The sequence below is a fragment of the Mesocricetus auratus genome, unplaced genomic scaffold (genome assembly GCF_017639785.1).
Source record: "Mesocricetus auratus isolate SY011 unplaced genomic scaffold, BCM_Maur_2.0 Super-Scaffold_100010, whole genome shotgun sequence".
NCBI lineage: Eukaryota > Metazoa > Chordata > Mammalia > Rodentia > Cricetidae > Mesocricetus > Mesocricetus auratus.
Window position 1 is genome coordinate 66,303,178 of NW_024429194.1, and position 26,438 is coordinate 66,329,615.

Sequence of the window (26,438 nt, forward strand, 5' to 3'; positions counted from 1 at the left end):
ACACAAGTGAGATTGGTAGCCAGGTCCTGCCTGCCACATGTCCTGTGGGGACCTGAGTACTAGTTCTCAACAGTAGAGAGGTGCCCTTCCGCCCTGAGGCTGCAGTTTAGATTGCTGAGTGGAGGCCTCCTGTTTCTCAGACAAAGGCAGGTTGTATATTTTTAGTTTCTTCATTTCAAGTCCAGTTAAGCTTGTACCGCCGGCCTTGGCAGAGTTGTGGTGACATCAACAACGGAAAGAAGCCTGCTCTGTGGACTTCACTGAACCTGAACATCTCAGAGTTGTCTCAGCAGCTCTGACCCCCATGGAAATAATTTTCTCTAGATTCTTGTCTCTTAGGAAGAGGATAACTAATAGTGTTTTTAAATAATGAAAACAAGTCAGGCGTTGGTGGCCCATGCCTTTAATCCCAGCACTTAGGAGGAAGAGGCAGGTGGATCTCTGTGAGTTCGAGGCCAGCCTGCTCTACAGAGTGAGTTCCGGGACAGTCTTCAAAACTACACAGAAAGACCCTGTCTCGAAAAACCAAAACAAACAAAAACAGAAAAAGGAGATATAGTGAATGTGGCCACATTGGGAAGAGGAACAAACAACATCTAGTGACCTTCTACCAAGGGAATCTTGCAAATAATTTTTGATAACATTTACTGAATGCAGTAGTCACTTGGCACAAACCATCTCATTTCTTCACCAGGACTATATAAAGCAGGATTTATGTTTCTGGTTGGTTTTTTTTTTGCTTGTTTTTAGATTTTTTTTTTGTACATGCTAAAGCTGGATACACAGTCTCAAGCATGCTAAACACCACTAAGGTACATTCTTAGCCTGAAGCGGTTATTTCTGTTTTGTAGATGGAAAACTGAGGTCCAGGAAGGTTAAATGGTTCAGGCTTAAACAATGATAATTCAAGCATTCTGACTCCAAGGACATTGTTGTATTTCAGTTTGTTTTGAAATGTGACCACATACAGCGCCAGACTAGCTTGGAACTCACTATCCCACACAGGCGTCTAACTTGTGCCTTAGCCTCCTGCATTCTGGGATTACAGCCTCAGACCACCACACCGCCCCCAAAGTCCACGTTACAAGATAGGAGCCAGTTTGGCTATGGTGGCATGCACTTAGGTGACTTAGAGGCTGGAGGATCAGGTCAGGGTCATCCTGGGACTCTATAGTGAGTCTGAAACCAGCTTGGGCTATATAATGAGTTTCAGTGCAGGCTATAATACATAGCAAAATCCTATCTCACAAAACCCAAATGAAAACAGAAATAGGATTATGTCTTTGGGAGGCAAAGGAAAGGCCTCATTTAGGATGGCAAGTCTCAGAGCTACACTGGTCCTTTTCACATGCATGGATGGCACTGTTCTAAGTGCTCTGGAGTATACCAAAGACAGAGATGCTGCTGCCTGAGTTGGAGAGACAGAATGAGTTTTGAGAACTGTATTTATTTTGAGCTGGAGCATTAAGCCAAGTATGTATTCTTAGGTTGTCTGTGCGACCTGATATAGGAAGTCAGACACTGCTTGCTGTTTTGTCTTAAACATGACTAGGGTAGGTCAGAAGAGAGGAGCAGGATGGGAGGACTAAGGAGGAGGAATGAGCCAGCTGTGGAGAAGAGAAGCAGAATGCCTCCCTTTTGAGTAGAACATGGATCAGGATGGGCCTCCAGTCCACAAAGAGTTCTACCTGAAGATTTACTGATGCTAGAAGAGGCTCTGTGGAGGCCTGATGTGAAGTCTTTCACCAGGGAAGAGAGATTTGAGATTAGTTGGCGAGTGGTCCCTGGCCATTCATGGGTTTGCTCATTAAAAGTTGGATGGTTGAAATACATGAGAAATAAACATTAGACCCGCAGAGGTTAGAGTTTAATAAAACTGGATTGAAAATGGTCCCACACGTTACATTTGAACCATATGTAGATGCTCCCATTTTTAGTAACCAAACTTTAAACTCATTTTCTTTTTTTAAAATCTGCTGTGCCTTTTTCAAAGGTGGAAGGGTGTCTTGTACTAGCTATTATTTCTGTTATTAACATTGCTTGGGGTTGGGGAGATGGCTCAATTGGTAAAGTGCTTAGGGCCAGAGTTTGATCTATAGCACCCATGTAAGAAGTTGGGCAAGGTGTTCATATGCCAATAATCCCAGTGCTGGGGATACTAGAGGATCCTTGAGTCTTGCTGGTAAGTCAGTTTTGTAGAGTCTGTGAGCTCCAGGTTCAGTGAGAGACCCTGCCTCAAAAAGTTAGGTGGCAAGCCATTGAGAAACATCCCCAGCGTCAACCTCTGGCCTTCACAGTCATGTTCACACATGTGCATAGATACACATGGGTACATACAAATAGACAACATGCTTTGGTTGTGGTAGATCCTCAACAGATGTACTTCACTGCATCATTGTAGTGACCAGGGTTAGTCTCTGGCTGCTGGTAGTGATGTGCATGCTATATTTTAGGAGGTGGGGATGAGATAGTACCCTTTCCTGGTTAATCACTCAAGCTAGGTACCTGGAGTCTCTAGTACTGCTGCTCTGTTCACCTCCCCTATATCGATCGACTGCCACTCAGTAGTTGGTCTGTGTTTTTTTTTATTTTTTATTTAAATTAGAAACATGAATGCTTCACATGTCAATCCCTGCTCTCTCTCCCCCCTCCTCCCTTGTCCCTCCACCAATCCCCCCAGTCCCCACCCAATCCCCACATCATTCCCCAAGAAGGGCTTCACCTCTCCAAAGTCGGTCATTTCATCCAGGGAAGGACCTAGGCCCTTCCCCATGTGTCCAGGCTGAGAGAGCATCCCTCTATTTGGAATGGGCTCCCAAAGTTCATTCATAAACCATGATAAACACTGATCTACTACCCAAGGCCCCAGTGATTTCTGTGGCCTCCTCACTAAGACTACATTCATGGAGTCTGGATCAGTTCCCTGTTGGCCACTCAGGCATCAGTCTGGGATTCAAGAGCTCCCCCTTATCTGGTCAGCTGTCTTTGTGGGATTCACCATCATGGTCTTGACCCCTTTGCTCATCACTCCTCCATCTCTGTCATTAGGTTCCAGTAGTGCAGTTCAGTGTTTAGCTGTGGGTATCTGTCTCTGCTTCCATCAGTCACTTGGATGAAGGTTCTAGGATGGCATCAACCTTACCATCAAGGAGGGGCAATTAATGTAGTCTCTTCACTATTGCTTAGTTTGCCAGTTGGTGTTATCCTTGTAGATCTCTGGAGATCTCACTAGTGTCAGCTCTCTCCTCAAGCCTATAATGACTCAATCTATTATGGTATCTCTCATCCTTCTCTCCTCTATTCTTACCTCTACTCAACCTTCCTGCTCCCCCTAGTTGGTCTGTTTTAATTAACTTGGTGGTTGCTTTGAGTCCTGAAGGACCTAACTCTTCTCCACCCATCACCACAGCCATATGCTAACTTCTGAGGTGTGTTGGGGCAGCTTTCTTGGAATAGTGAACATTCAGGGAACTAAAAGGCCAGATTGATTGATGAGGTTCCCAAAGAGGTCTGAGAAGCCATTGATGGTGAGCAGGACCCAGACCATGTGGAATCTAGCCAGCCTTAGTAAGAAGTTTTCTAAGCAGTTGAGAGGGTAGTTCTCAGGCATGGTAAAGCTCAACCCTGATTCATAGTGTTGGGTTCACTGTGGCTATTGGGGAGAGTCCTGGTCAGATCAGGAGCCTGCCTGAGGGCCAGGATCCTCTGTAGGCTCCGAAGGAGAGGGATGACCTTCTTTATCTATCATTTCAGGTTTGACTGGTGCTTAGCCCTCAACTGCTACACTAACTAACCCTCAGGCAAAAAAGGGCAGTGTCTCTGCTAGGCTGGCCCCAGTGTTTGGCGTGCCTATCCATAGCCTGGGCCTATAATTTGGTGGGTTGGCTGGTTACAAAAATAAAAAGTGGGACCTATAACTAAAGCTGAGTAGATTCAGTGAAGAGGGAGCTTTTAATTTGCCTGGGCTGTACTTACTGGGAAGCAAGTCTCCTCCCCAGGCGTAGCTCCAGGTTTTTAGTACCTGCTGAAGGGCCCATCAAGGGCTTGTGCCTGGTGCTGGGATGTGGGGGCCCTAGGGAGGGATTTGGAGGGGATCTTCGGGTCCAGCGATAGGCTTGATCTGCTTCTCTAGGAAGTAAACAATATTCAGTTTTGTCTTTCATGTTTGTTTCTCCTGTTTGATTGCATTAACATCCATCCATTCATTTATTTGTTCAACAATATTGAATGCTTTCTGTATTTTAGGCATTAGTGATATCACAGTGAACAAGAGAGACAAAGACACTGGCCTCAGTATTCACGTTGTTGTTGAAGAGAACAATAAATAAATGTACAAGCATATAAAATAATATTTGGTGCCACATGGGAAAAGAAAGAGAGTAACAGGCATGATATTTTAGATAAGATGGTCATGCATTTTCTGTGACTGAAGTATAGGAATAAGGTGAAAAAGTAACAGGATACTTCTGTCGATTCTAGATCCCCAGCACCTGAAAGTGTCTGAGGACGAGGTTTCCTGTGACAGTACAGTCAGCCTGGGTGGAGATGAGAGGCAATGCCCTCTGGGGCCCAGCTGGTTTCTGGTCCCAGGTGGGCCCTAGTCAGAGCCTGTGGTTGTTTCTTCCGGGCTCCAAATGTCAAAACTGTCTACAGGCCTGCAGGTACTGATTAACTGTAAATAGACGCCTGTCTTCTCAGGACTTCTTAAGGCTGATTCTCGGGATTTCCTGAAGAACTGCTCTGGACAGAGGAGTGAAGTTGGGCTTGGGAGACGACTAAAGAGGTGGCAGGTGGTTCTTCCTGCCTGTATCTGGGTATACTTTTGTAAGAGCTGAGGTGAGGGACAGGGTTTCTCTGTGTAGCAGCTTTGACTGTTCTGGAACTCTCTTTGTAGACCAGGCTGGCCTCAGATTTACAGAGATCTGCTTGCCTCTGCAATGCTGCTGTTTATTAGATCTGTGACTTTGGGCCAATTCTCATCTTTCTTGAACCTCAGCTTTTTTACCTGTGTAATAAGGATAACAGTACTTGCTTTCTAGGGGCTTTTTAAGGGCTAAATGACTTGTATAAAGAATCCAAGGCAGTGTCTGGCATTGTGGGGTGCTCAATAAATACTAAGAAAAAAATTTTTTGAGTCGTGTATCTCGAGTTGATCTCATACTGCCTAAGTAGGCAAGAATGAACTTGGGTTTCGGATTGTTCTGCTTCCACCTTCTGAATACTGTGATTACAGGTATCCTCTACTAAGCCCAATGCCCAGTTTATTCAGTGCTGAGGATCAAACCCAGGATCTCATACTAAGCAGGCACTCTACCAGCCAACTCATATCTAAGAAGGAATGTCTAAAGGCATTAACCTTTTGAACCAAGGGTCTTTATTAGGAAGTCAAAAGAAAATGTTCAAGAAATGAGTTATTGGAACTGGGTAGATGACTTAGCAGTTAAGAGCATTTTTTGCTCTTGCATAGGATCTGGGTTCAATTCCCAGTACTCACATAGTGACTCATGAACATCTGTAATTTCACTTCCAGGGGATTTAATACCCTCTTCTGACCTCTGTGAATACTGGGCACACATGTGGGGTGTGTGTGTGTGTGTAAACAAAACATTCATACACATAAAAACAATCTAAAATAGAAAAGCATGAATTAACTCTTCATGAGTAGAGATTGTGTTCTCTGTACCTCTAAGTTGCAGAATCACTAAACTTTGCTTTGCCATCTGATGTTAGAGTAATCGTGGCTTTTCCATAGGTTTTAGAGACTTCTGGGGACAAGGGTAACCATGGATTCCTGTCAGTCTGCCCTTTAGTGCATTTTGTTTCTGGTGCAGCCATGGAGTGTTCTGATTGATTGTTAGACCATTCTGGACTTCAGTGTTTTACTAAGGCCAGGACAGCTGTCATGGGTCTGTTGAGGCTGAGGGTTGTGCCCTGTACTGTATTTAACTCTGGGTTGTTATGTGGATTCATTCCGTGGGCTGGAGATTCCACATCCCTGTCTCCTCAGAGCAAACCTTGGGGATGATATTGTAGAACGGATGGGCCAGAAGATACATAACTAGGAAAGAGTCCCTTCACTGTGGACAGACTTCTTGTTTGTGGTTGTGGTTATTTTGTTTTTACTTGGCACTCAGGAGTATGAGCCTCATACCACACTCCTATGCCCAGGTCCTTGGCAGGAAGGACTTGGTGGCTCCTGATCTCTGAGAAGAGCTCACATCTATCTGCAGGTTTTATTTGGGTGCATTTGACATGATTTCTAGATTAATAGTCCAATTGCAGCACATAATTGCTTTCTTTGGACTTTTTAATCACTGCTGGCATGGTGGGTGACTAAGGGATTAAGAGTCTCCCGTACATTTATAGAGCAATGGGTTCTGGTATGTTCCCAAAACATTTACCTGTCTTTTCTCCAGCATATTCATGTTAAAAGTTGTGAACATAACCTTTGGGCTGAGGGTGGCCAGCTGAAGAGTATGAGGAGGCATTTAGCCTCTCAGTTGATTCCTTCCAAGAATTAAAAACAAACAAACAAACAAAACTACCACCACCACCACCAACAACAACAAAAACTGTCTAGTACTTGTTGCTCCAGATACTCAGAGAGATGTCATGATGAAGCCATAATAGCCTTGGTGTTGCCAGCTGCTTCTAGTATCTTAGAGGCATGGATCTTACTTCTCCTGCCCTTTTTTCTGTAACAAGGCTGATGAAGATTCCCTTCAGTTTCCTACAGGGACTGTGAGGCAGTGAGCTGAGGTGGCCAGTGTATCATCTACCCTGCCTGGAGACAGGGATAGGGACAATGTTTCAGCCATCAAAGACTCAGCAGGTATAGTGTAGCACTCATTCCCTCAGCAGGCATTTATTGAGGGCTTAGGACTGTGTTAATTGCCAGAGAACTAAAGATGACTAAGGCAGTGTCTACCCCCAGGAGTTCAGTCTGGAGGGGGAGGCAAATTCACTGAACATATAATTACATTGTGTAGTTAGGTGAGGCTCTGGTGTAGATCAGCTGGAAGCATGGGTATAGGCTTGGGGAAGGTTACCTGCAGGAGAAAATCCTTCTTAGCCAATGGGATAATGGGGTTTGGACAGAGTGGGTGAGAGAAAGCACTTCAGATAGAGAGAACAGTGTGGTCATAGACATGGGAGGGGACAGCTGGGTGTGCTCTGAGGATCTTTTCGGATCAGCTCACTGCTGTTGTGCAGTGCAAGCTGAGAGCAGTGGGGAGTGAGGCCACACTGGCCAGGAGGCCTTGGCTGCCACATAGAAGGAAGCTTTTGCAAGAGAGTGTCATGGTGAGATTTTGACTTGTGTATAGGCCAGTCCCATGTGTCCCATCGGAAGAAATCAGCAAGGAGGAGTGTTTGAGTAGTATATGATGATGGTGGAGGAGCAGTAGAGACCAGAAGACACATTTCATTTTCAAGACTGATCAGGTCTGACACTGCGAGCTTGGGGACAAGAGAATGAAAACTCAGGATGGCATGTGAGCCGGCTAGATTAGTTCAATGGAAGTGCCATCAGCTGAGGGACCACAGAAGAATGACCTGAGGATGGAAAGGTCGAGGCCAGTCTTGAGACATGTGAGGTCACAGAACCAGTGGGGTTTTGGGACTAACGTCTACTGGCAAGCTGGAGATTTATCTATGGAGCTCACAAGAGATATTGGAGACAGAATTATGTGTTGTAACTGGTCAAGTAAAACCTGAGGCCTTTATATTCCCACAGCCTAGCTCTCTAGGAACAAGGAGGGACACTGAGAGGATTTCCATAGTGTCCTGGGAACAAAGAATTGTTGAGATAGTGAGGAGGGTGAAGCGAGTGATTTATGGTGAATGAGTCCTCAGGTTTGCAGACCACAAGTTAAGCCGGAAGAAGACAGAAGCAGCTGGGAAAGTGAGGGATTAGAGGTAAACCAAGAATGCTAGAGATAATCTGGCTACATCTTCCCCTAATCTCTACAGATAACCAAGCTGTAGCCCCACAAGTTTTGTGAATTGTTCCAGATTCCCCCAGCTGTTGTGATAGCAAGGCAGCCTAGTCAGGGCCTCCGTGACGCCTGCTGAGCTCTGGTCCTGCCTGTGGTAAACCCAAGGGTAGCATGCATGCAGCTGCTCTCACCTAAGAGTGGCCGCTTGGGCCCTGTATCAGCTGTTCACCTACACGTGCATCTGCTTTAAAGCATCTCAATGAAGACGTAGTCATCTTCCTGTTTTACAGGTGGGGAAACTGATAACTTTTCTAGGAGCTCATGACAAATATTTTAAAACAACATCACCCAGATTCATGATCTTAGTCAGGGTCTCCTGACCAAGATTCAGATCTGAGTCACTCTTTGCTTCCAAAACCTAAGCTATTTTTTTTGTTTGTTTGATTTTTTTTTCAGACAAGGTCTCATAGTGAGTTCTTGGCTGACCAGGAGCTAGCTCACTATGTAGACCGGGCTGGCCTTGCTTCTGCCTCTCAAGGACTAGGAAAAAGGTGTATGTCACACCACATTTAGCATAGCCTGAGCTGTTGTTATCTGCAGTATTTTGTAAAGTTTAGGATGTTACTCAGCTGTAAGAGGACTTAGTTATGTCTAAGTTACTCAATTGTGTCTAAGAGGACAGTTTCAGAGGACAGTTTCTCTTCTCTCTGTGAATAGTAACTCTTACTGAGACGCTTCAAACTGCAGGTGTATTTACACACACCTCAGTCAGCTGATTCCACTCAGTCCTGCTAGGCTAGGAGGCATCGTTTAATGATCAAAGCTGTCAAACAAATCTAGTTAGACCTTCTTGATAGAAATGGAGTTCCCCGACCCTCCTTCATAAAAGCTGATGGCAGGACATGGTAGAAAAGTGTGTATGTTACAAACTACATGTCTGGGCTTAAATCTAAGTTCTAGTACCTTTTTTTCCCTCCGTTTTTTTGAGACAAGGTTTCTCTATGTAACAGTCCTGGCTGACCTGAAACTCTCTTTGTAGACTAGGCTGGCCTTGAACTCATTAGAGATCCCCTTGCCTCTGCTTCCACCTTCACTTCCAGAGTGCTGGCCTTAAAGGCATGCGCCATCTTGCCCACCCAGCTGGTTCTGGTACTCTGTAAATGACCTTGAGCCAGTTGATCGATAGTTCTTCCCTTACTGGGTTACAGGTGAAGGAGCATTTACCCGCAGGGGTTGCTGAGGGCAGTAAATGAGATAATTTGAGACAAGTGCCTACTTAGTAATGTTTCCCTTCTACTCTTTGGTCCTGAGTAAAAGGTCTCACTGTGTAACCCTGGTTGGCCAGAAACTTGCTATGTATACCAGGTCTCAAACTTATAACAGACTCACCTGCCTCTGTCCCCCTACTCCTAGGATTATGTCACCACACATGGCCAAAAGCTATCAGGATCTCTTTATTGATTTTTTTAAAAAATGCCACATATACATTTTTAAAGACTTTTATGTGTATGGCTGTTTATATGTCTGTGCACCATATGCTTGCCTGGTACATGCAGAGGCCAAGAGGGGGCATCGGATTGTCTGCAACTGGCATTACAGATGGGCACTGGAAGTTGAACCTGTGTCCTCTGGCAGAGCAGTTAGTGCTCTTAATCACTGGACTATCTCACCAGCTCCTTGGAGGATCTTTAGATCATAAGAAAGGAACTCTTAGTGGGCCAACTACAGGGAGGTATTCTCATTTAATTGGGTAGTCCAGTGAAGTATAAAAAGGCTAGAACAACTGAAATAAAATGGCCTTGAGATGTGGGTAGCTGTGGCCTCTGTCAAGGTGTGGTCTTGAAGGCACAAAGGTGACAGCTTTGGAAAACTCAGAGGTTAAGAGTAGGGGTGTGTGTGGGGGGGGGGACGACAAACTGTGGTTGGTATGTAAGATGAATAAAAAAATATTTTTATAAAAGAGTAGACTGAGTTCATTATAGCTCCTCCCGAAGAGAAGAGAGCCCCGTTTAAGAGCCATTCAGAAAGTAAGGGGAGACAGAGGACTTGGAGTGCCTCTTTCCAGCTGATGTGCTATGTGCCTGGACCGGGCCTCATTTTACCCTTCTATAAAACAGGAGTCATGCCCCTCCCACGTGTGTTTAGAAGTAGGAAGGGATTCATTACATTTTATGGTTGGATAATAAGCTCCTGGATTTATTAGAGACTCCTGGAAAGTCAGAGCAGGGCCAGGGCAAGTGCATTGGGTGCTGGAGTACTGCCTTCCATCACGGTCCTGTCTTCTTGGACAGCCCACGGTCTCTACTACATTTCTTCTGTGAAGGCCGCATATCCTCGCCTAGGAACACGCATGTTTCTGTGCCAATTCCATACCCACATGGGGTGTACAGTCTAGTTGAGGAAATCATGCAAAAGGTGAACAATAAATAACTGAGGAAAAAGTTTTTTTTTTCTATGAAACCTGATGATTAAAGGGCTTTAGCAAAGTGCCTGGCCCAGAGTAGATGTTTATAAACTGCAACTACCCCTCTCTTTAAATATACAAGAGTATTTGCAAGACAAAACAGATTTTCTGGGCTGGTGAGATGGCTCTGTGGGTAAATGACCTGTATTTGGTCCCTGGAACACACATGGTAGGAGAGAACTGACTGATTTACACACACACACACACACACACACACACACACACACACACCCCAAAAAAAAATGACTAGGTCTGCCCCTGACATACTGACACAGTGTGGGTGTAGAAGACACTTAGAGCTGTTAAAAGGAAGTCTGTTGTCACCTGGCTTCTTGCTGTCATCTGTTCAACTCTACAGGGTTCTTTGATATCACTATAGATGGCAAGTCCCTGGGCAGTGTCTCCTTTGAGCTGTTTGCTGACAAAGTCCCAAGGATGGGAGAACACTGTTATGTTCTGAGCACTGAATAACACAAAGGACTTGGTTACAAGGGTTTCTCTTTTCGAAGAATTATTCCAGAATTCATGTTCCAGGATGGTGACCACTGACTTCAAGTCTGTCTACAGGGAGAAATTTGAGGTTGAGAACTTTATTCTGAAATGTCCAAGCCTTGACATATTGTTCATGGAAAATGCTGGATAATGCTAATAATTCCCAGTTTTCATCCCTGCTCCCCCAAGACTAAATGGCAAACAAAGCCTGTGATCTCTTGGAAGGTAAAGGAAACTACGAGCCTCATAGAAGCCATGTAGTACTTTGTCTGGGTCCTTATGCAGCAAGACCAGCAAGAAGAGAACTATTGCTGACACTGGACCACTCAATATCGTTGACTTGTGTGCATCTTAACTAGCAGACCTTTCCTTTTCATAGCTCAGGAGAGAAACCCATCACCTCATCTACTTTAGATATCTTCTGATTATTTTGCTTTCACTGTAGCATTTTTGTTTTGCATGTGTGTAGTTTGTTGGTTTTTTTTTTGACACAGGGTCTATATTTTGTAGCCCCTGTTGTCAGAGTACCCCCTTTGTAGACCAGGCTGGCCTCAAACCCACAGAGATCCAATTTGCCTCTGTCTCTCAATTGCTGGGATTAAAGATGGGCAACCCATGCCCTGGCCTCTCATTACCTGAAGTTCTTTAGGCCTCACATTTTCTTAGTCAGTCCTCTCTATGTAGCTGGATTGTAAAGTTCATGATTATGAATGAAAACTAAGCAAGAAAAAATGTTTGACTCTAATTGCTAACAGGGAAATGAACTTTGCAGAAATTCAGGAATAGTATACAGAGGTCTGGGTTGTTGGTAGGGGGGGGGTTCTTGAGTAAAATTACAATTATCCTGTGAGCCCTGAGGGCTACGGCACTTCCTGGTCTCAGAGTAGGTGCTATGTAGGAATAAAGTTCAGGATTTGGGGTTAGATCTAGACTCCAGTTCCAGTCCTTTCACATGCTTGCTGTGTTACCCTAGGCAAGCTCCATAGCCTTTCCTAGCCTTACCTGTAAAACAAAGACAATAGTCCCTATTTTACAGGGGTGTTATGAAGATTTGGTGAGGAAATCCATAGAGTGCTCATGACAGTTTTCTCAATAATGTTAGCTTTGGTCATCTTTACTATTGTAATTTAAATAGGAGTATCATCCTACTCATTTCTCCTTGCTTACCTAGTAGTTCATAGGCCCCTTTGTTTTTTGTTTTTTTCCGTTTTTTTGTTGTTGTTGTTGTTGTTTTTGTTTTTCGAGACAGGGTTTCTCTGTATTGTTTTGGAGGCTGTCCTGGAACTCACTCTATAGACCAGGCTGGCCTCGAACTCACAAAGTTCCGCCTGCCTCTGCCTCCCCATTGCTGGTCTAAAAGGCATGTGACCCCACCATCCCGCTGACTACAGCAACTCTATAAAGAAAACATAACTCACAGAGATCCCCCTACCTCTGCCTCCCGAGTGCTGAGATTAAAGGTGTGCACCACTATCACCTGGCTTCATAGGCTCCTTTGTTATCGGACTGTTTTCTGCCCATAATAATTTCCTAGAGCACACTATTACAGAAAATCATTTGTAGACTCCTGGCCTTGTTAATGATGTTTTTGTGTTTGCACACATCTGCCGATACCATGCCCTGATCTAGAGTGTGACCATCTTCCCTACCACTTTGCCAGACCATCTCCTGTTTGATGTTTAGTACAGGACCCTGAAACTTTAATCCCTGGCTACTTACTTCCTTAGCTAATGAGATGCTATCTCCCTGAGACCCCTTGGACAACCTCTGCCTCTTCCTCAGCCGTGGCTCACCCTAGCTTTCTGGTCAACCTTGCCTCAGGATATAAACTTCCCAAAGATAGAAATCACTCCTTGTTTATTTCCTATTCCCAGATTCTAGTTTAGTGCTTGATGTGTAATTTCATAGCTAAGTGTTGGAATAAAAAGCCCGAGCAAAGTTTGCATTATGGGCATCATTTTTTGTGTGGGTTTTGATAATGTGGTATGATGTTTACATATGCTAACTTAACTTCCCCAGCCCCCATAGCAACTCTGCTAGATAGGCACTATTCTGATTTCCATTTCACACATGAGGAGATTGCATCTCACAGACATGAATTCCTTTCCCAATGATACACTACAAGTAATAAGGGATGAAGCCAGAACTCCATGCTGGGCACTGTGTCTCTACAGTCTTTGTTCTAACCACTCCATTCTGTTTCCAGGAGTGTCACTGAGATCCAGCATAAGGATGTTTATTGAATGCCCAAGAAAGGGTGAAGGAACATTAGTCATAAGTCACAACTCTATGGCCACATTTAAAAATAATAAATGTGTGGCGACTGTGTTGGGGAACCTCCCACTCAGGGAAGGTTTGTTAGAAGATCTCACTTGCTATGAGCTGGAGGAGGGTGAGGATGAGGTGTCATGGAGAAGGAGACATAATGGCAGGAGGAAGAGGAGTATATGCATGGAAAAATGAAATTTGCTCAATATTGAGTTGATGGTGACTCTTGTTCTCAAAAGCCATTGCCTAAACTATAAAAAGGGTGAATCTGGTTAAAGAGAAAGAAAAGGGAATAGACTTTGATGATGACTTGACCTGAGACTCTGAATGAGACCCAGGAGTTTACTGAGGGAAAAGTAGCCTAAAAAGAAAGTTAGTTGAGCTATATAACACAAAAGGCAGAGTACAGGTGAGTGCTCAGAAGTCCCAAGGGCAGTGGTAAGATGTCAAGAGAATACTTTCTGTCCTCAAATAGCTAGGGGAATGGAGCAGGACCAGAACAAGGGACTCTAAGTGACCTGGTGGTCAGTCATTTATTAAGCTCCAACATTATTCACAACAGAAGCCTGATTTTTGCTTTTAGGAATTCCTGTTCTAGTTGTGAATACATGAATAGAGGAAACAAGACAGCACATCATATGGAATATATTCAGATTGCGCTCATTGGTAACAAGGGGACATTTCTTTCCTGTCCTCCCTTCCAGGCTAGCCCATCCCTTCCTTCCTTCTTCTTTGAGATAGTCTTGGTGAATTGCCCTGTCTGGCTTTGAATTCCCAATCCCCCTGCCTCATTCTTCCAAGTAGCTGAGATTACGAGTGTGTGTCAACATACCTAGTGGCAGTGACAATAGCAGCTACTGTTTTTAGTTTTTCTCTTTTCAGTCCTAGGGTGTGTTCCTAGAGCTTTGTGCATGCTAAGCAAGTGCTCTACTACAGCATCACATCCCCAGACCCAGGGACTTATGTTTTACTATATAGGCTTCAATTCCAAAGTCACCTCTCTTGGTTCAAATTAACTGCCAAAGTTCAGCCATTGTGTTTGTGTTCTAACTAGCTGCAAACAAAACTGAGAAAAGGAATATCTGCTTCATCTTTTTAATGATTCTTCTCAGAGATGGCATACTACTGTTTACATTCCTCATGGTCACATAGCCATACCTAGATGAAAGAGAAAGCTATAGAAAAAAGGGTGCTAAACGTTGCTAAGGAAGATGAGAAGCCAGGGAATAGCAAGTGGGCATTTGCTGTGTCGCTCTTGCATGGAATTGTTTGAGAGTGTGATTGTGACAGCTGTTGGGTTTTCATAATGGGTAGGAGGGATTTAGAAGACCATGGAAGTGTTGGTCACAGGCAAATCCTGTGACCAAGAAATAGTGAGAGCCGGGCGGTGGTGGCGCACACCTTTAGTCCCAGCACTCGGGAGGCAGAGGCAGGCGGATCTCTGTGTGTTCGAGGTCGGGCTGGACCGATAGCCTCCAAAACAATACAGAGAAACCCTGTCTCGTAAAAACCAAAAAAAAAAAAAAAAAAAAAAAGAAAGAAAGAAAGAAAGAAAGAAAAAGAAATAGTGAGAGGGCTAGTTCTGTGAGAGGCCAGAGGGTAAACTGTTCAGAGATGCTGAGGCCAGCTTGGAGAGAAGCTTAGCTCCTGAGTGCGTTCTGGTAAGATATGGGGAGCAACCGGTCAAGGACTTCTGTTTTGTAAGGAACCAGAGTATTTCTGAATCAGGAAAAAACAGGATTTACTTTATGTGCCTGGGTGTTTGGAAGTTTCATTTCTATTCCTCAGGAAGAGGGAAGGAAGTGCTAGAAGTAGTTACGTCAGTAGGAGATCAGTTGCCCGAGGCTGAAGTGAATGGTGAGAGCATGGATGCAATGACAGTGGGAGTGAGGCAGCAAGGTCAAAGGCCTTGGAAGGGAGCTGCATTTTCTCCCAGAGAGAGCTGCTGTGGTGTGAGGAGACAGAGGGATGTGACCCCGGAAACTGAGTTGCCTGAGTAGTGGTGCTTGCCTCTTGGGGCTCCCAGGGAGTCCCAGGGAAAGAGGGAGGACCCTGGTTGACTAATGGAGAGTGGCAAGCTGTGCCCAAGACTCCTTGGCTTGGGAAACCTGTCACCCCCATTGGAATAGTTTCCATTCTGCGTAACTGGGGAGTGTGTGGGTCTGGCTAACCACGAGGAGGGGCTGAGGAGCCAGCGGGGTGGATCAAGTTGCCTTGGTGGTGGTTTCTTAGCTAGGCCAATGGCTCAATTGGAAAATGACATCAGCAGTTTTGTCTGAAATTGGGTATCCCTCAACTGGTAGGCAGAAGGGTGTCCTCAACCAGGAGCTGGGCCCGGGCCATCTGTAGAAGTTACCTGATAGGAGGTGTGAGAGCAGCAGGGCAGCAGAGGGGAGAGCCTGGGCTTTCCCACTACTGCGGACACAGTCATTTCCCTTTGCCTTCTCAGATCCAATAGAGGAATCCTCCAAGGTGATGAAGAGGCCTCAGGGGTGTAATTGTTAGTAAAAGTCCTCTCTGTTTGAGTTGTGCTGGCCTTCTAGGACCCTTCTTCATCTGATTGGCCTGGTGTGAATTTCAGGGCTCAGCTGGAGACATCTGGTGAATTCATTTCTTTTTCCTCCAGGCTGCTTAGGGACTTGGCCAGTAACTGCTCAGCAAGTTGTTTCTGGTTATAGAGTCGTCAGTGACCACAGGAGCGCATTCTCCAGACACAGTTCTGTGCTGGCAGCTTGTTCCCAAAATGATGGCTTCAATTAAGACAAATCCAGAAAGGCAGACTTAAGCCACTGCGGACACTTAAGTCAAAGAAAAGCACACCCACTTTTCTGATGCCATGAAGCGTCCCTGCAACTTCCGTTTATATCTAATTGTAGCCCAGGCCTTGAGAAAACTGTATGGAAGAGCTGTGCACTTTTTATGTCCTCCTGTGCATAGGGTCTCTTTCTAAGGGAGTGAAGGAATGGAGTGGGGGTTGGGTCACTGCACTGCGAGCTTATGGAGTTTGGCAGAAAAGGGATGGAGTCTCAGGGTCCGGGGAGGTAGCTGTTGCCCAGCCTGCTTCCTGTTTTAGAACACTGCCAGGCAGGGGGCAGGCTAGATTGTTGTCTGCCCCATTCTCTCGCTCCCTCACTTGCTCTATCGGTGCTTTGAGGGCCTTGCGTTGGCCCTTCCTATGATTCTCTTTCTGGAGTGCAACAGCTCTTGTCCAGAATCTTTTGTCCCACTCAGACTCATTCTCTGAACCCCTGCTAGAAAAGGAGAGAGAAAGTGGGCGAGAGGAGCGCTCTTGTGCTCTGTTTCCCAGGCTTGGCAGTGAAGCTGGATTCTGGGTGGGTGAGGGTTGCAGGGAAGTCGGCCTGTCCATGGGTTTCCTCTCCATCCACCCCTGCACTGCCCCGGCCAGTCCTGGGCCTGGGGAAAAGTGTGGGTGTTTGAAGGGGCTGCTGTGTTTCCTATGTCTGGATCTTCTGATGTTAGCTCGAGAACTTTTGATTGAGCTCTGATTTGTCTGTTTCCTTCTGACAGGATTGCAGTGTTGGGGGTGTTGGGAGGGGCTGTGGTGAAACAGTGAGATAAACAGTGATGTGGATGGCAGCAGCGTGGGGCGGGTGGGGCTGGCCAGGCAGCCTGCTGTCTGGGCGGGCTGGGTGGAGGAGGACTCCTGCCCAGCACACTGGCCAGCTGGCTTGTGTTAAAGCACTGGCTGAAAATAGCTCTCATTGTCTGGGAGCTGCTACTGCAGGGCTGCCTGTGGCCGCCAAGGGGCCAAGGTAGGAGGGGCTGATGCCTCCTACCTCTTGAGCACCCACCCTTTGGTAACAGTGCCCAGCTGGCCACAGCTGTGCCCATTGCCTACCAGTGGAGGCATGTGGAAGGCTGGCTGGACTGTTCCAGACACTGTCCTACTGATATCTGGTCATGGGACTTGTGCCTTGGGTTGCAGCTTTGTCACCGCTTCGGAGCAGACTTGTTGGTTGGTCAGGCTGGGAGCGGCGCTAACTCTCCTACAGCAGCCTCCTCAACACTGGAGCTTTTGTTTCTTCACCGTTTCCCACCTTTGCTCCCCTGTCCTCCAGGTCCATCGACAGATGCCAGGGAGTGCTTGGTAGCAGCTTGTCTGGGGCACAGAGGCATGCTGGGAAGTATGTGGTACCCAGGAAAATACTTCCTGTCCCCCAGGGGAGCCTTCAGATTCAGCTCTCCAGGAGTCTCCATCCCATGGCCTGAGCACAGGGCCTGGAGCATCTATACTCAGAGACAGGCCCCGCTCAGGAAACTTGTTGGGAGGTGGTTCTGCAAGAAAAAAAATGCTAACAAAACACCAACTTTTGTTTTTGTTGAAAGTCAATACCATTTGTGACTGTCCCTAAAGTCTTCACAGTCCTTTCCCCAGGGATAATGCGATGTTTTCTAGCCAGTTTCCAGGAGCTATGCCATTTTTGTGTCTGTTCTGAGATTTGTCATGATCAGCTGGGACTAGAAGTAATGGAGCAGGGAATTTTGGGTGCTTTCTATTTCTGTATGCTGGGTTTTCCCCAGGCTTAGCCCAAGAAGACCAGCTGAGCAGGGGCGAGTCCCAGAGTAGGCATGCAGCTTTCAAGGAAACTCCAGATACCTGGTATTTCCCTTTCCTTGCAGTGGGAAAGAATGAGGAAGGGCTAAGTGGACTTTGGTAAAGGCAGGCAGGAGAAGGGAACCCCTGAGAACAGAACCCTTTCCTCCTCCCTAACTTTCCTGGGATTGACAGGGATCAGGTTGGAAGGAAGTAAGGAGACCTTGATGGAGGAATAGGACCCGCTTATTTATGCAGTAAGAAGCAAGCCCAAGCAGCCTTCCTGGAGAGGTGTCAGGTCCACACCTTTTAGCTTCTTCCATTATGTGCCTCCTCTATTGAGGCGTCTCTCTGGTTACCTTTGACTTAGAGGTCAGGATCCAGAATTGCTTTCAGTTTGATTTCTACTTCTCTTTCTCCTATCTCCTATTGTGAATGTTTGGGCTGTGATTTGTCTCTCTTCCTCCATTCCTGGGTGAGGTATGGCTCTCCCCTCCTCCAAAGATGGGATGTTTAATTGATTCTAGTCTTAGAGGAAATCAAAGAGAGATTTAAAAGGGGCTCAAAGGATTACACTTAGTTTCATCGTTGAGAAGCAGTTGCTGAAGGATGAATGAGAACATACAACCTAGAAGCAAGAGGGTAGGTGTGTGGATGCCAAATACCACACAGGCTTTCCAGGAGGCAAGGGAACTTTGCCAGTACCCACCATATTCCAGATGTGTGCAGGTGTAAAATATTCATCATCCGATGCTCAAAAACCCCATGGGATAGTGAGATGAGTTTTATGGATGAGCTCAGTGAGGCTTGGTAGTGCTGAAATCCCCAAAGTGGATCTTGGGCACTCAGGCTCCACATCTGGTGCCCTCCACCTTCTTTCTGTCCAGCAAGACTGTGTCAGGACTTAGCCTCTGCTTCTGAGAGCCCAGCGTCCAAGGAACCATGGAAGGGAAATGCTGCTGCTGACTGAGTCTGGAGTCCTGTCATGTTTATCCCTTGGCTGTCTCTGGAAGCCAGGAAGTTGGCTTCCTCTGGACATTGGACCCTGCCAGAATTACACACATTATCAGGTGGAGGCAAGAGCCTTCATGCTCTTGTCTGGCAGGAAGAGAGCTGCCTGGTCCTCTACATTGGCTAGTAGCTCCCACCATAGTCAGTGCTTGGTTTATGAGAATGCTAGAGGTTGTGGGGTTTTCCTTATCCATCCCCTACCCATTACACTTTCATCCCTGACCAAACAGAATGCTGGGGCCACTGTCCAGAAAGCCACGGAAGCCCTAGACAGGAGGGTGAGGGCCTGTGGTAAGGGCTGTTTCATGTTTTGCCACCCATTTCCATACTGCAGGGGTCCGACTTCTTTGAGGATGTGTCACCTATGGTTTTAGGATAGGTGTCCTGAGGGGGGTGATTTTGCTCAGACTTGAAGCCTGGAGAGTCAAGCATTTCCTCACCGGCACACCTGGCAGGGAGATGTGAAGCCACAGGAGCCTATAGTGGTTGGCCAAAAGAGGAAGTTGGTGTATGCAGGATGTGATGTCGCCGCAGTAGCAGCAGACTATTCCTGCTCTGTACCAGAGTCTGAGGTCTACTGCTGATGAAACACTGTGACCAAAGCACAGCCTGAGGAAGGAAGATCATTTCCCTTCAACTCAAATCACAGGACATCATCAAAGGAGGTCAGGGCCAGAAGGTGGAGGTGGAAACTGGTACAGAGGCCATGGAGGAGTGCTGCTTACTGGCCTGCGCCTGTGTCTTGCTCAGCCTGCTTCTTATAGTACCCAGGACCATTTATCCAAGGTGGCACACCTCAGTAAGGGGATATAGTACCCAGGACCATTTATCCAAGGTGGCACACCTCAGTAAGGGGATAGACCCTCCTGCATTAATCATTAAGAAAAATGCCCCACAGGCTTGCCCACAGAGCAATCTGGTGGGGACATTTTCTCAAGAGAGGTTCTATTCTCAAATGACTCTAGCTAGTGTTAAGTTGACAAAACAAATAAAAACAAACAAGAAAAGCCAGCGTAACCAGTATTTTTTTCCTTCCACTGGAAAAAATAGGAAATTATTTCCCTGGCTCAGACTCGGAAGCAGTATCATTAGATGACGGTGCTATGGACTGGTCCTGAGGACTCTTTCCTGCCATCAATACCATATCAGCTGTGAGGAAGATGCAGGCCGGCCCCTCTTTCATGTAGTTCAGCAGACTCCTGGGCAGCAGGCAGAAACCACGGGAGAGTTGTAACTAGGTCGTCTCTGTCTTTTCCTTGGGACAGTTTTGTCTCTCTAGTCCTACATTCTTCCATTTGCAACTAACTGGAGTCCTCAACCTGCTGCTGCTTGTTTTGAACCCTAAAGGTCCTGTTTCAGATGCTCCTGGAGCCTGAGAACCATGGACTCACCACCAATACATGTCTCTGTCAAATGTTGAGAGGAGAAGACTGAATATAGGTTAAGTCTTCAGGGTAGGATGAGTGCATAGATGACATCATGGTATGTGTGAGATAAGTGCACGATAAATAGATTATGTGACAGAGTAAACAATACTTGGGGATTTTCCTGTTGGTCCCTTAGAACACCTGCCTCCAGGACTCTTGTGGTTTCTTCCTTGGAGATCCTGAATACATTCCTGTAAAGATGAGGCTGCAGCAGTACAGAGGAGTGAAGCCAGTGGTCAGGCTTGGGTTACCAAAGATTGAGAGCTGTGCTTAAGAGTAACAGGTAGAGGTGCGAGGGAGATCTTGGGGTGGGGGAGAGGGGGGAACAGGGGCGGTTGGGTGGGTCAGACAGCTGTAGCACCTCAGATGGGACATCTTGAGTCAGAAGTGGGGTGTCAGACTGCTATTAGAGGCAAAGCCAGTTATGGCTTCAGAGGACACAGAAGGGGAGGGAGGTCTACACCATGTACAGGCAGACTTCAGGCCCTCTTTGCACTGTACTGACTATTCATTTAGTACATCGTACTGAGCAAAATAAGATGATTCATGGTCTGCCCTTCAGTATTTTATATTAGGGTGTCTCAACAGGAGGTCTGGAGCGTACCATGTATTGGTTAATTGGGAGGGTAGTAATTTGTAATTAGTAGCAAGTAAATTACTACTGCTTTTTTTGTTGTTGTTTTGTTTTGAGTCAGGGTTTCTCTGTATAGCCGTGGCTGTCCTGGAACTCACTCTATAAACCAGACAGGCCTTAAACTCACAGAAATCTGCCTGCCTCTACTCCTGAGTGCTGGGGTGAAAGGTGTGTGCCACCACTACCTGGCTTGTAAATAGTTTTCTAAAAGTGTGTGAATGGCTCTCTTTATATGAATAACCTCATTTATGATGCCTGGCTCTCAGGTTATGGCAGAAAATCACATTGAAAGCAGTTTTTAAAGTTTTGATCTGTCTTATGCTAAGAAGTATCTTTTGGTGCTGGAGAAATGGGTTGTTCAAGGTTTAAAAGTAGGTACTACTCTTACAAACAATCCAAGCATCCCCATCATACAGTGCATGGCTGCCTATAGCCCCCAGCTCCACACACACACACACACACACACACACACACACACACACACACACACACACACACAATTTCACAAGAGTAAAAAAAATCCTTTTGAAAACATACTTTTTACAGTATGGCCTTTCCCAGTTTGACTTGTCTCATATTACATATACCCTTTACAGCATGACTTATATGTAATGTCAAGAAGGCATCATAAAACTTTTATACTTCCTACTTGCAATGAATCTTGGTGTCGAAATCTCGTTTTCATTTGTACGTATTTTGTGTGAGTACTTTGTATAGGTGTGTGGGAGCAAGTGTGCCATGATGTCTCGGGGCGTCAGAAGACAACTTATAGGAGTTGGTTCTTGACTCCCACCTTGTGGCTCTGCGCTGGGCATTAGACGCAGGCAGACTCAGTTCCCAGCACCTTTATTCCTGAGCCATCCCACTGGTTATTTTGCATTCCAAATAAGGCTAATTTTGATTCACTAGCTCAATTCTCTGACCTCTAGTTTGGAAAATACTGTTGAGCCAAACTTGACTGCTTTGGTGGGGAGGCAGGAAGTGTCTCTCTTTGCTATGCCACCTTAGCAGCAGTCAAAGGAAGGAGGAGAGTTCATGCCTTCCTGTCCTCCAGGTGATGTGTGGTGGGAGCCTCAGCTTGCTGACTCAGGTTCTCTCCCCAGAGCTCCATGAACCTGCCTCCTGACAAGGCCCGGCTCCTGCGACAGTACGACAACGAGAAGAAGTGGGATCTCATCTGTGATCAGGTGTGAGGTGGGAGGTCAGGGGGGTGGCGGTCTGTGTGATGGGGTATGAGGTGGGAGGTTAGGGGGGTGGCGGTCGTCTGTGACACCTGGACGAGACAGTAAGGCCAAAGGTGTAACTGCCATGTTGACAGGAGCCAGCCTTGGCACGGGGTAAGCTGTCTTTGTTTAGGGGACTGCCTGGCTGAGACAGCCAGTAGCCTGAGTGCCCATGAGGGGCTGCCCAGTGGACAGTGGTGCCGGTGACCTGTGCAGGGTCAGCTGTGGACGAGGTGAGCAATTATCCCAGAAAGACTGTTCAGCCCATGACTGTGGCTGTGCCTGCAGGCTATACTGAAGGACTCTCTTACTGTGGCCCAGGCATGACAGATAGTGTGGTGCTTCTCCTGGGAGGGAGATGCCCTTGTCCCCCAGTGTAGTCAAGGACTGCAGCTGTCCTTGCATGGATAGTGTCTAGAGCTGAGGAAGAGGAGGACTCAGCATTGTGAGAACCGAGGTCTTATAACACTCACTGCCTAACTCTTGCCCCCATGCACATTTGTGAAGGTCATAGGTCCCGAGTCTTTGCATGCAAGGCTCAGCATGTCTCTTGGTGGGTCTGGAAGGACCTGGAACAGTGTGGATGTTGCGTTTACAGCACTTGGGCACTGAAGTTTTTCGTGACAAATCTGTGATTTCTTTTCATGCTAATAGCTAATAATAGTAATAATAGCAGCTAATGTTTGAGAGCTGATGACCTGTCAGGACACCACATATAATAAAATATCTCATTTATCCTCACACAATGCCACGATGGGTGCTCTTTCAGTCAGAGAACCAACAGCCAGATTGGGCCAAGACAAACAGGTGCCAGATATTTGCTAGCTATTTTCTTATACTGTGTCCTGTGCTTGCCCTGAGCTAGATTTTGATTCTGAGGTTCAAGTCCAAGCTCTCACAAGTAAAGGATTTGGAGAACAGCAGTGCTGAAGTTTTTTACTTAATAAGTTCTGTCCTCTTTAAGTTTTTTGAGACAAAGTTTCTCTGGTTGTCCTGGAACTTGCTCTGTAGACTCCAACCATCTCTGCCTCCTGAGTGCTGGGACTAAAGGTGTGCACCACCACCACCCAGACAAGTTCTGTCTCTTTAGGTCACATAACTTCAGTTTTCCTTGGAGTTGTCTTGTTTGTTTTCAGGCCCTATTTCCTAAGTATGTCATTCTCCTGGATCCCTGTATGCATCTCTTCCCCTCAACTCTTGAGATAGCTTCTTTTGAGGGCTGTATAGGACCAGAATGCTGAGGGCTTTGTTGAGTCTCCTCTTTGGTGGACCTGAATAGAGAAAACATGGATACCCTGTGCTTTGTGGAAGGATATTGAGAGATGACCCAGCTGAGACCAGCCTTCGTGTTCAGTTGCCAGGGTCCAGTGCCTGGGCAAAGCACAGTGTGCCTCCCTGAGTCTAAGAACACAACAAAGCCAGCTGAGCCCCAGCTGCAGATTTTAGAACTACAAAAACTAGATTCTTCAGGGAAAAGCTCCCCTCCCTGTGACTTTCATAACTATCTTCCAGTTAGCCAGTTACATATTCCTCTTCAGGTACTAGCCCCAGCTCTGAGGTCTCTGATCTTAGCAAGCAGTAGACTCAAAATAGTTTCTGGTATACAAAAGCAATTTAGACGCTAGGGAGCATTGACTGGAGGAGAAGACTACAGCAACAGGTGGGATGTACTGAGGGATTTGTCAAAGAAGGGTTTGGATAATGCCAAGGGACAGGTGACAACTGGAGATCAGTTCCCTCAAACTGAGCACTGTAGGCATTTTCCTTCCTTAGCACCCTCCATGGACTTTGTGTTTCTGTGCATACTTATGTGTGTTTTTCTTACAGGAACGATTCCAAGTGAAGAATCCTCCCCACACCTATATCCAGAAACTCCAGAGCTTCTTAGACCCCAATGTAACACGGAAGGTGAAGTATATGATGGAAAGGCCCTATCTTGCTTCCCTTCATAGTCCTGTGGAGTTTGGGCACAAACCTTTTTGACATGGGGCTAACTGTTTTGACATTGATTTTTGAATAATGGGAGTTAAATACCTGGGTTTTGAGGCCTAAGTAGCTATCCAGTGCTGGAGAGAAGGTTTGTAATTGTACATTGCACTACCAGTGTTTTCTTTTCTGCCTCTTTTATTTATTATATAAAATTGGATAGCTGGGTATGGTACCCCAGTACTTATGAGACTAAGTCAAGAGGATTGTGGGTTCCAGGCCAACTTGGGCTACATAGCAAGATGCTGCACACCACCTCCCCAAACAAACAAACAGACAAACAGGCAGGCAGGCAGGCAGGCAGATAAACCAGGTTGACGGAGGAAGGGAGGTTTAGCGAGATGACTCAGTAGTTAAGAAAACTTGCTGTTTTTCCAGAGGACCCAGGTTCAGTTCCCAATACCTGCATGGTGGTTTACAACTCCTGTCACCTCACTTCCAGGGAGCCTAGCATCCTCTTCTGGCCTCTGTAGGCACTGCATACATATGGTACATAGACATACATGTAAGCAAAACACCCATCCACAAAAGTATAAATAAATAAAATCTTAAAAAAGAATGATTACCGGGAATATCTGTCAAGTGACAAAAGATTCTGTGTTTACAGAAGTTCAGGAGGAGAGTTCAGGAGTCAACCAAGGTCCTAAGGGAGCTGGAGATCTCACTTCGCACCAATCACATTGGGTAAGTCAGGCTTGGCCGTCCCCACTCCCTGGCACCACACATTGCCTACCACACAGATTTTGGTGCCCTTTGTTGGTTTATCTGTCCTGACACGAAGCCAGGTTGTCCCTTGAATAGCACTTGGCTCTACAGAGCTAGAGATATGCCCTTTCTGGCTTTTCTACCCTTCAGTTCTGCCAGCTGCTGACCAGTTAACGTCTGGCAAGCTTGGGGCCTCTCTTGGGGGTCCTGTGGCTTTGAGTAGAAGACATTCCCATAGCAGCTGAGACTCGAGTCTGCCTGTGGTCTGGTGCTGGGCCAAGAGAGGCCAGCAAAGGTTGGGATGTGATGGTATAGTATATTGAATAGATGAAACCTAGTTCCTAATTGAAGACTAGTTAGACTTTTCGGTGCACAGATTATTTGTTTGAGAGGGGGAAAAAACCAGTACACAAGCAGAAAGGGCTTCCTGGAGCACCAAAGAGAGATGTCACATAGAGGGGATCAGCATTGGCTGTCTCCTATACTCATAGATCCTACTGCTGTGACCTCATGGAGATCTGTGTGAGTGGGGAACCAGGTTGTACTGAGGGAGCCAAGGGCTGATGCAGCGAGGTTCAGGCCAGGCCAGTGCCTCTGACCTGTGAGGCTGTTCCCACATGAGCGAGAGAGATGGAAAGAGAGACAGAAGGTCTGTGTGCACCTGTGCAGGAAGACAGTCAGGTGGGACTCCAGCACTTGAGGTAGACGGCCTCAGTGAGCGATGAGCCGCAGAGGGTGAAGTGGGGTTTTCTGGGCAGATGCCAGCCCATGTCCCCGAGCTTCCTGAGAGAAGGTGGGAAGAGCCAAATGACATCATCAGCTTTTCCTCTTCTGCCAAGGCAACAGCCTACTGTCTACCCCCAGGCCAGACCTGCCTGGAGCTCTTTAGGGGGGAGGGTGTCTGCATTGGCCAGCTGCAACAGCAGTCCGAAGGGAAGCGGTGCAGAGGAGGGCAGGAAAGGGGCAGTTCCTGGTGTTGGGAGCTGTACTGTGGTAGTCAAAGCATGGCTTCCACACCAGTCATCTGTGACCCAGATATGGAAAGCCACTGGGAAAGGTGTGGACAAGCCTTCCTATCCCTCCATTCCCAAGAATCTCACAAAAGGAAAACTAGGGAAGTTCATCAGTTAGGCTCTGTGTGTATGGCTCAAAGTGACACTGTGGCAGCCCTGAACCCCACCTGGTACCTGCCCCACTTCTCAGGGCCTCTCTCGCAGGCCTTGCTGTCTGATGTGAGGGTGGGGTCGGCTCTCTTTAGGAAAGGACCACAAAGTAACAGTCCCCTGTGATTAGCACAGTTCCCAGGCCCCAGGGCTCCTTGGCAGTTGGCTCACAAGTTGGAAGTCTAGAACCAGCCCCTGCTGTCCAATCGGAGGCTTCTTTGTGTAGTTCTATGAGGAAGACAGAATCCTTCTCTTCAGGAAGTTTGTCAGGCTAGTGAAGGGTCCTGGGGAGTTCTGCAGGAGCAGCCTACTGGCAGTGGATGGGGGCTCGTGCTGTGGGATGACACTGCCCTAAAGTGGGATTCCAGAGCCCTCTAGCTCTGGTTTGTATTGGTTTTCCTGCCTCGTCAAAGTGCCCTTTAACCTCTCCTTCAAAGTGTCAGGATCCCTAAAATAGCAGTGTAGACTCAGACAGGAAATGAGAAGGGGGTGGGGAGCTGGAGAGCAGACAGACAGGAAATGGGAGGTCTGCCGGCCCCCAGAGAGGAAGCTAACTTCAGGCAGCTCCAGTGT

The 26,438-nt window shown here is 46.6% G+C and overlaps 1 protein-coding gene across 4 annotated transcripts in view; it reads left to right on the top strand.

The window, feature by feature from the left end:
• Fmnl3 (formin like 3) overlaps positions 1-26,438 on the top strand; it is a 54,360-nt gene that overhangs the window by 11,416 nt on the left and 16,506 nt on the right. For all 4 annotated transcript variants that reach the window (XM_021225539.2, XM_005067219.4, XM_013111357.3 and 1 more), the window contains exons 2-4: positions 21,892-21,975; positions 23,839-23,919; positions 24,605-24,681. In XM_021225539.2, the coding sequence (XP_021081198.1) occupies positions 21,892-21,975; positions 23,839-23,919; positions 24,605-24,681 (242 nt within the window). The remainder of the gene's footprint in view (positions 1-21,891; positions 21,976-23,838; positions 23,920-24,604; positions 24,682-26,438) is intronic.